Source organism: Pantherophis guttatus, chromosome 2 (assembly GCF_059756535.1).
Source record: "Pantherophis guttatus breed Tessera chromosome 2, ASM5975653v1, whole genome shotgun sequence".
In the NCBI taxonomy this organism is placed as follows: domain Eukaryota; kingdom Metazoa; phylum Chordata; class Lepidosauria; order Squamata; family Colubridae; genus Pantherophis; species Pantherophis guttatus.
The window spans coordinates 34,926,435-34,937,259 of NC_142064.1; the positions used below are offsets into that span (position 1 = coordinate 34,926,435).

Genomic DNA, 10,825 nt, shown 5'->3' on the forward strand with positions numbered 1-10,825 from the left:
TGTGTGTGTGTGTGTGTGTGTGTATTTGGATAGGTGACCACATTTCAAAAAAGCAGTAGGCTAAAGCCACTCAACCACTGTTTCCTCAGAAAGCCAATGGGACTATTATAAGAAAACAGATAAGATGGTGCTAAATGCTGGTGCTTTAGAGTGGGCCAGCTTTTTTTTTCATCAGGAATTAAATTTAATAAATTACAATTAGGTGGGCAAGTAGCCTGGCTAGACACACTTGTGGCCCTGGTGGGGATTTTACAGCGGAGAAAATGAAATCAACCAGTTCTTTTATTGATCCATTCACTACTTTGGAGATGTGGTTCTTAAATCTTTTATTTCATTTGGAGCCAGTGAGAAGAAAATGGAACTTTTTACAGTTTGGTAAAGTGAAAGCAAATTTCACACATCCAAACAAACTCAAATAAGTATATAAAAGTGTTCCTTTATTTAATTAAAAACATTTAAAATATTTTTATTTTAAAATATTGCAGTAAGCCTACAATTTACATGCTACATTACTGGAAACATTGCATATTCACAGCATAGTTAAAAATAAAAGTATTAAGTATATTAGTGCAAAGAACAGTCACTGGGATATTAATAATACAGTACTCCAGGGCCTTCATAGATCCTGGATTAGGAAAAGACAGGTTTGGCAAACTGTCAATGTTCTTCTACCGTTCCCCGTTCTTATAAAACAGAAGTTGTCTAAAATCTCAAACTAGTTAATATTAGTTAGGACCATCACTTGTGCCTGGATGCAAGATGTTTCTTTGATTAACACCAATATGGAAAAACTTATTTGCACACCTGCTAATCGCTTGTAAAAATAATCTTGTATTGGTCTAAACCCAAACTCAAATATATTATATTGTCCGTATCAGGGGTGCCACTTTGATTTTTCCCTTTGTAAAGGACATGTTTGTTCATATAATTTTGTATGGAAAGAAGGTCCACCAGCTGTAAACATTTGTTTACTAAATGTTACTGGAATTCGGTTTCATGTTCTGTCCATGGAAATCCAGACATTCCTGTGTCGTACGCACAAATTTAATAAGTTGACTTAGTTGTGTTTGAACTAGAGGAATAAGAGGGGGATTTTCTTGGGTATCTGTTTGAAGAGACAGAGACTTGCATCCTCTTGGTGGTGCGCACACTTCGACATAGAAGGGCATTTTTTAGATTATCCCTAAAGTCTTTTGAAATGAAGTAGTAGATAAACGGATCGATGCAGCTGTTTAGAGTAGAAAGGCAAAGGGCTGTAATATATGATGCATATACGTTACTGAATCCACTGCTTTTGATCTGGGCATAATGGACCACCAGCAGAATATTGCTAGGCAAGAAACAGATCAAGTACATAGAAAGTACAATAATGATGAGCTTGATGGCTCTTCTCCTTTTCTTCCCAATTGTTGCATCTGTAATGGAAGCATTAAGAGTCTTTATCATGAGAATGTAAGCCCCAGTTGTGAGAATGGCTGGGAATAAGAAGACCCCAATAGCCAGGGAAAGGAAGTAGTGGAACATGTCGTTGGCCAACACAGACTGCGGTAAGACATCATGACATGTAGTGATGTTAAGGTTAGAAATATAAACAGTTTGGTTAATAAGATATAGTGGCACTGTGCCAAGCAGCAGGAGGATCCATACTGCAGCTGAAACTTTCATAGCAATTTCTGACTTCTTTCTTGAGTGCAGTATGGGATTTGCAATTACCCAATATCTCTGCACGCTGAGGCATGTCATAAAAAGAATGGAGCAGTACATGTTTCCATAAAAGAACCCAACAAGTATTTTGCACAGGACTTCGCCATAGATCCAGTTGTTGCCATTAATATGGTAAGCAATTTTCAGAGGGAACCAGATTACGAATAGGAGATCTGCCAGAGCCAAATTAGCCATATAGATCACCGCAGGATGCTTCTTCTTTGTTCTGAAGAAAAAAACCCACAGAGCCAAGGCATTGCTTGGCAAGCCAATGATGAAGACTATAATGTAGATCATAGGGAGGAAAATTGTAGTCAGTTTTCCTGTTAGGATTTTGGTTGCAAACTCATCTATTTTGTATCCTTCTTTGTTGTTTGTTGAATTGGTTTTTTGACCAATAAAGCTTCTTCCTCCTTTTGAAAAGACAGTTTGGTTTCTCACTAAAAAAAGAAACAAAGCAAATAAGTTAAGCTACTTGGCCATTAACAATCTCCCACATAGCCTATATAATGAAGTAACAAGTTATAAATACATAATTGGTACCATAATTTGTTTTGCTTTGGATAAAAATACTGTTGAATTGAGGAGACTACACAGGCTAACTTGACTCCAGTAGGAAGACTAATAAGAAAAACTCTGCAGGTAGTCCTCAATTTATGACTGTTTAACAACAGCCTGGAATTATGACAGCATTGGAAACATTGTACTTATGACTGGCTACCAAGCACCCTACAGTCATGTAACTGCCATTTGGATTCTTTTCTGTCAGTTTCCCTAGGAAGTCAATGGGAAAGACGGCAGGGAAGGTTGCAAGCTGCTGCCGGCTACTGAAAAGATTCCCTTTCATCTTTGTGGAATGGCTGAAAGAGTTATCCACTGAGCTGAACTTCTTCAGAGGGATGCAAAATAGAGCTGAAATCCTGAAGCTCTGTTCCTGCACCCCATCAAAGGAGTTCTCTTCCATGCACAAAGGAGACTTGGAGTCCTTTAGCAGGGTACAGAATGGGAACTGATGAAGATTTCAGCTTTGTTCCTGAACCCGGCCAAAGGAGGTCAGTTCCCATGGTGGGCTGCAAATAGTTTAACAACCGGTTCTGTACCGTAATGACTGGCTGGGTGGGCGTGGCTGGGTGGGCATGGCCAGGGGGTGTGGCAGCACTCAGCCTCCTGCATCACTCTGCCAGTCAAAACGGGGCGCAGAGGTTAATTACAAAATGTGGCCTTTGCTTCCAGATCCAGTGACCAAGAGGTGTGAACTTCACTGAAAATACACTTTTGTTTGGTTATGAAGAAATATCCCCAAAGTCAGATGTACACTAAATGTAGACTGACTTTTAGCTACACATCTTCCTAGCAAACAGCAAATTTTGAAGCTCTAGATAAAGAGGATTCATTTTAGGATGAGTAACCATAGTTTGCATGTTGGAGGTTCCTAAAGGAATGCTGGGAAGCTCTATATTTTAAAGAACATTTGAGGGAGGGGTGCAGAATAGCCCTTCTCTGCCTGAGGCTGTGGAGACCTGGCACCAATCAAAACACTGTTTGTGAAGCAACTGATCAACACTGATAGGGTAAGCCACTAGTATATGAAAATAAGAGCAAACTCCACTCCCTTCTAGTACTGATGATGTTACCTAGTTTGGTAATGCTGGAAGAAATATCCAACTGGGTTCAGTTCCAAGTGGGGAGAAAAGAAACATGGAGACTGTTTGGAAAGATGGTTTTAATGGTGGAAAAGACCACATGGTTTGATCCTGGGCAAAATGAGCACATGGGTGAGAGAGAGGGATAGTTTTATACCCTCTCTTGGGCTATGACCTTGCTTCCCGTTCCTGTGGCAAGGGGAAGTATCCTGATTGGTTGTAGACTCCCATGTGGCAATATGGGTCATTATTTTGATGCAATGATGGGCTTTATTTGTGCCACGTGGTGAGTTGGGTAGAAGGCTAATCCTATCATGTACTGAGGGTAAGGTTCTTTTGTTTTGTAGATGAGCTGGCCCAACCTTTTGTCTTGCAGATAGGTTGGCACCAAAATATCTGCTGGGGCAATCAACAAAGGTTGGGGCTGCTTTCCAAGAGCGTGTTTGTCCTTTTCTCATCCAGGGAGATATAATATTCTGCCTTTATAATATTTCCTAGAATATTTCATTCTTCTAGGAGTGGGATGGGTGCTAACTTTCTACAGTAATGAAACATCTGCAAGAAAACCATCAAGCTCAGAGAGCACTAAGGACCCCACAGTTCAACCCTGAGCTACAAATAACCTCTTCTATCAATAAACATTTTTTGGTTAGAGGGACTCAGAGCCTGCCTTATATGAGATGGCTCCCAGTAGATTTCATTCTAAATTTTGATATGATTTATGTAAATAAAAAATGTAGAATTATAATGGCTGAGTATTTGATCCTTCATACATCAAAAAAATACAAAGCTAAGGGATAAACAAATAAAAAACAGAGTTGAAAAAAGAAAAGGCTCAGGAAAGAAAAAGAGTAAAAGTGTAAGAAAGAAAGAGGAAAAGAAGGAAAACCAAAAAAGAATGATTTCCAACTTTCTTTGGTACAGATATAAGTACAAAATATATCAAACTCTTACTCTAAGATTAACATTTGTCTACATTATTTCCATAATTCCATATCTAATCATCAAAGCCCAGATCAACTTTTAATTTCAGTTTCTCACAAAAAGTCCAGTAATGGTTCATATCGCTTTAATCACTATTTGTTAAGGAAACCACAACTGATTTATTTAACTGCACCAAACACTAAATAAAACAGGAATGGAAAATCCTAAATGGATGGATAATCCATTTAGGATGGATAAATGGATGGATAAAGTGCATGGACTTCAATTCCCAGAATTCCCCAGGCATCATGAAGTTCGCCCATCTTAAAATTGCTAAGACTGAAAAACACTGATCTACAGATAGGGATTTTTCCATTCCTCTTTTACTGCTTCCTACTTACTTATCAGCAATCATAATGCAAAATCCCCATTCCAAATTCACTCCAGTTATCATAATGCAAAATCCATATTCCCAACTCACCCCACAGTAATGATAATGCACTATTTTCCTGCAGCATTCTGGCAGCCAAAACACCCCCCCCCATGCCCCATTTTGGGCCTGCTAGCAAAAACAGGCTCGTTTTGGGTCTGCTAGGCCTCCCAGCACCATCCTGGAAGTGAAAATGGGGCATGGGGGAGGACCGTGATGCCCCCTTGCACCCTGTTTTGGGCCTGCTAGCCTCCCAGCACCACCCTGGAAGCGAAAACCCTGGAAGCGAAAACGGGACCCATGACGCCCCCCCCTCCCCATGCCCCATTTTGGGCCTGGAAGGCATCCCTCCACCAAACTGGATGCCAAAACAGGGGGACTCCTGGGAGGGGAGAGGCGGGCAGGGCCAGCCAGAGGTGGGATTTGCCGGTTCGCTGAACTGTGCAAATCCGTAACATTCAGTTCTAGAGAACCGGTGCAAAGTGGCAGCAACCCACCTCTGTCAGTTCCTTTTCATGCACAGAAGGCAACTGAAAGCCTTCAGCAGGCAGCTTTTTCAGCCAGTTCCCACAGATGAGAGGAACCCAAAATCCCAGCAGAGAGAAGAGGTAAGGTAAGGCCTGGCACAGGCTGTGGGTGTGTGTCTCTTCACTCAAGGTCTGAAAATCCTGCTGGAATTTTGGAAAGAAGCATTTTCAATTCCTGAGTGAAGCCTCCCAGTTCTTACTCACCTTCTGAGACCTCATGGTCCTTACCTGGGATTCCATCTGTTTAATGACCCCAGGAGATTGCTTAACAATTACAACCCTGAATGCCAAGATTGTAGTCACTGAGTAAAGCAGTCATGCATCTAGCTTAACAAGCACTTTGCTCAGCAACCAATATTCCAGTCCAAATTAAATTTTGATTGTGATTGAAAGTGTTACTCCAGGAACACTTCAGCATTCTGGATGGAGCCAAAAAAGGAGGGGCAAAAATGATCAGCTCTGCAACTTTTTTTGCTTTTTAATGTTAACGTCTAATTCCAATTTTATAGATTAAATCATATCTAGTCTGGCCCAAATAGCAAATTTGGAGAGGCAATTTTCTTTTTTAAGAAATAAAATTTGTTGCCATTGTAGAGGATTTAATGCAAGCAAGGAAGTTTTCTATTGGCTTTAATAAAAACATCTGAGGGACAACAAGATAGGGTAGATGTTGCATATCAATGAGAAAAGTTATTGTCTACCCCAACATCCTTGCTTTCTATAAAAGGGAAAAAGATGCAATTCCTGCAATCTAAATTGCAGTGTCTCACCTCAGACAGATCAGAGTTTGAGTTGATAAGCTATTATGGACAGAGCTACACATTATTAGAACAAGTGCATACACCAAATTCCCACTTTGCCCTGCTAGTGTAAGTTGGCCAGCTAGCCAAAATATATACAGCCCTCACCCATCTTTTTAAAATATACGCAGCCCCCCATCTTTTTAATGTTTTATTTTTTTCAAATAGGTTCCTCAAGGAACTCACATTGGATGGATGGATGGATGGATGGATGGATGGATGGATGGATGTATATATATATACACACTTCTAACCCTGTTAGGTTTATTTTTATCTTAAGGGTCTAGAAAGAAAATAAAGGGAAATAATATTTTTCTTTTCTTAGAAATGCCCCATCCCACTTCTCTGTCAATTGGTTTATTTATTTAACGTATGGCATATCATACATGGATTAGCAATATATATATAAACATTTCACTTAGATTAATAAAACACAATAAATCTGTCAACTGGTATTGTAGCATCAACTTGACATTGAGAATCGTGTATTGATTCACAACATGTAACTTGTGCAAGAGATTGAGAAACAGGCACAATATTCTTGTCTGCCAGTTCCCAAGCACTCAATATCACCAGCTCATTTTACTCTAGCATACTTGGGACTAACTTATTTGTGCATTTTATATTATATTCATTGTGTGGGAGGCCATTAGTATTAACTGGATCAGAAGTTCACCCATTAATTTATGCAAACTCAGTTCAGTTCAGCGTTCACTGGAAAAGGTCATACTTTTGTTCAGTACCCCCCTGAAAGTATCTTGGGTGGTAAACAGGAACAGCTTCCCTTATGTAGAAAGTATGTACTTTGTCGTAAGCAGAGAGGGAATCCTTATTAGGCAAAGACGCGAAAGACGTAAAGGGCATTTTAGGTTCTTCTCATGTTGAGCAATTTAAGCTCACCACATACATTCCATGTTATTTGGCTCTGTAGAATAATACCTCAACATCTGAAGCTCTTCATCGTTTCTCAGCATTTAATATTAATGCAAGTTAATGAAGGTAAGTTAATGAAGGTAATACTAAGTATTAAACTGTAAACACTGCATTAATTATTATTGCATATGAATTTGCTGTGATCTTCTAGCAACTCCCCCAAATCATGGAGGTCAGTTTAACCGCAGATACATTCTCCTTTTTCTTCCACCTCCAAAAGAATGCACCACTGCCCATGTCCAACTCATCAAACTGCAAAATTATATCATAACCCAAGATAGGAAGGACTTCTTGCTTTAGGATCCTATACCACTTGTTTATGTTGATGCAGTCATTCATATTATTGGATTGTACATACAGGAAATTCATCTATCACTTTTCTTAGAATCTAACACCCTCTTTATAATCCAGATTAAAATTTCTAAGCAATTAAAATGAAGGTAAAGTAAACAGAGTAGTTATAGTTGCTTAAGCATACACACACACATGCTCATTCAAGGAAGAATACTGTGATGCTCCTTTATGAAAGGCTAATTTTTATATTTCCAAATCTAATGCTCTCATTCTAAAACAGCTTTAAAAGAATGAGCTCTTATGCTATTCTGAAGATTTATTAACATCAACCAATTACTGGAAAACAGGTACTTCTGCCCTTAGCTAGAACAAAGTTCAACTTTAGCTTGTAAGAAAAAAAAATAGTGGGTTTTTGAAATAATAAACTCTTTAGATCTTTTCACTAACAATCAAAGTACAAGAGGTATTAATTAGTTTGCTACAAGTCAGCTTTTCAAGTGGTAAACTGAAACTTCTCAAGCAGTCAAGGCAGAAAAAGTTTCCTGAACTTCTGGACTTCGTCTTTGTAACTGCTTTGTAACTTAGCTTCAAAGAAGTTTAAAAAAAACAAACTTTTGCTTCTCTTCTAAAGAACCTGTTTCTGTTAGGAACTAGGCTGTGTCATCAGGTTAAGCTTCTATTTATCAGACATAAAAACAAAAAAGCTTCAGTGAATAGATAACATCACTGCAGCAACTCAATGCACACATTCACTGGGGGAGTTAAATCCCAATGAAGTTACTCCTGTTTTGATGACACAAGAACCTTTTCTATCGCCTACTAGACTGTCAAGCTAAATTCCCAATGTGGTGCCCAGAGAACAGCCACACACCTGAAGAATCTCCCTCCGTCCCCTTCAGGTTTCCTGTCCTATCTGGCATTTTCCTTTTTGAAAAATAGGAAAGGGGGAGCCAAGCTGAGGACAACCACCAGATCCAGCCTCTTATTTTCCCAAGAAAGGCCCCTAACCTTTCTCACAAAAGAAAAACAACGGGTGATCTTGGCTAAGCTGTCCTCCTGATGATCCCCAAAGGATCATCAAAAGTAGGAAGAAAGTTCGCCATGGGGCAGAAGGGAAAAGAGCAGGTAGCCATTCTGATAAAAACAGGTTTTTGTCCCTGGTCCTATGCCCACGGCAGCCATTTTGTTGAGAGGGCAAGCCCCCCACCCCACCCCATGTCCAGTAGCACCTTGGGGGGGGGACGGGACACACGCACAGGATGTCCCCAGAACAGCCCGTCTCCCCACCGGTCCCGAAAGGCGGGAACCCCGGCTCCGATGGAGGAAAAAAGACGGGAGAGGGCGAAAACTTCCCAAGCGCACCTCTCGCTTCTCACCTGTAACAGAGGCGACGGCCAAAGTTCCTCCCAAGACCAGGACCCCCAGCCAAGGCTGGCAGAGGCGCCCCATATCCGCGGCAAGGCTCCCACTGGATCGCGGCGGCACCGGCGGCGAACACAGAACTTCCACCTCCTTCCTTGTCGGCGCCCGGGAGTTTCACCGGAGTTTCACCGCAACCTGAAAAAAAGGAGAGGGCGGCGGAGGCGGAGCCTCGCCCCTTCGCGCCGGCCAGGTGCCCTTTGAGCCTGTGAGAGGCGGGGAAGGCAGGAGTTTCGCCCGGCGGCGGGCTGGCAGGCAAGCTTCTCCTTCGCCGGCAGCGCCAAGAGCGCCGCGCGGGAGAGCCCAGGGGGGAGCCGGGAACACCGAGAGTGGCGGGGCGCCAGTTGGCAGGATAGTTGACCTCTTCCCTTACAGTAGGGGACGAGCCCTGAATTTAAAAAGGAAAAGCTCTGTGCATGGGTTTTTTTTTATGTTTATGGAATGCTTTTATTAAGACTAAACACCCAGACGACCCGAAACAACAATGAAGAGAATGCGTATCTATCATCACCGAGCACGCAGGTCTGATCTACGCTAATTGGGGCCACGTCGCTGCCTCCGCCTGGAGATTTCGCAGAAAGGGAGGAGCCGCGATGGCGCCCCAAGAGAAGGGTTTACTCGGAATGGTGTCTACTCGGAATGGTGTCTACTATAAACAAACTTTCTTTTTCTTTTTTCTTTTCTATCGGCTGTCTTCAAATGCATTTCAGCCTATTGCGCAATTTTTTTTACCCCGATAACATTTACAGTACGATTGGTCTGTTTGTCAATCCCAACAACTTTAAGATGTGTGGATTTTAAGTCCCAGAGTTTCTCAGCCAATATGTTGACTGGGATATTCTGGGAATTATAGACTCTATACGTCTTTAAATGGCCAAGTTAAAACACGGTGCTGTAGATAAATGTTTATTGTTCTGTACTGAGCCTCCTCATTGTCTTCCTTCTGTCCCTGTAATTTTTCTCTTTAATATTAAAAAGCCCTCAAGAGCAAAATGAAGCAAGGACATTCTAATTTGCATAAAAGAAAACCCTAAATTTTAAACACAAAAGTAATGATAGCCTGTCCACTGCATTGATAAAAAGCAAGTTCATGAACAGAAAGCATTTGTCTCAGGGATGTCCAACTTTGGTAATTTTAAGATCTGTGGACTTCAAATCCCAGACTTCTCCAACCAGCTGGCTGGGAATTCTGGGAGTTTTCACAGGTGTTAAAATTGCCAAGTTTGGGCACCACTGATTTATCTATAATCAAAACCTGATGATAATCTGGAGAAGGTCTGTCTGCAACACTGAAGAGTGATCTTTTTTTGCTGTCCTCCATGCTAGATAAATCCATAATGGTTCATAAAGTGATAAATTGCTAGATAAATCCATAACGGTTCATAAAGTGATAAATTGCAAATGTGGAGATTTGTAAAAACTGCAAATACATTTGCATTTTTAAACTGTACTTATCTTTATAGGGCCATATGAACATTCCTACAGATACCAACCAAAATGGAGCAATCATAGACAAGACCACAGAATAGGAATAAATATTCCCTCAACAGTTTTACAATGCCTTCATCGCTAGACTTCTTTTTATTAATTAACAATATTGATATCTGTTGTTTTATTGTTGATCATTAGCATCTCTTCTTAATCATGGTGACATCAACCTGACAAAATATAACACAAATTTCAGCCCTTTATTCTTGTGCAGCTCATTACATGCAATTAAGTAAGCGTCAGAATTTGCATCCCAGTGCTCAAGACACGTTTTCTCCCTTGCTCTCTCTTACCAATCCCGACCAGTCATTTATGCTATTGATTGATTTTAAATGGGGAAATAATGGCTTATTTTTGTTGTGATTTTTATTTTAATCAGAAGGCAGCAAATTTGATGCAAAAATATCTGGCCTCTTGTATATCAAATATATGATGCAATCAAAAATCAATATCAGGCTAAAGTTACATTTATGTTTTATTTATTATTATTTATTTTATTATTATTATTTTTTTATTTGATTTATATGCCGCCCTTCTCTGGAGACTCAGGGCGGCTTACAATGCGTTAAGCAATAGACTTCATACTTTTGTATATTTTATACAAAGTCAGCTTATTGCCCCCACAATCTGGGTCCTCATTTTACCTACCTTAGAAAGGATGGA

General features: G+C 40.5%; 1 protein-coding gene across 1 annotated transcript; it reads right to left on the reverse strand.

Annotated features, from left to right (window-relative positions):
• Positions 1-309: 309 nt before the first annotated feature.
• F2RL1 (F2R like trypsin receptor 1) lies at positions 310-9,210 on the reverse strand. Its single transcript, XM_034441093.3, has 2 exons — positions 8,632-9,210; positions 310-2,144 (listed from the first exon to the last, which is right to left on the reverse strand). Exons 1-2 carry the CDS (start codon positions 8,702-8,704, stop codon positions 1,045-1,047), a joined length of 1,173 nt encoding a protein of 390 aa, XP_034296984.1. The 5' UTR covers positions 8,705-9,210; the 3' UTR covers positions 310-1,044.
• Positions 9,211-10,825: the final 1,615 nt, after the last annotated feature.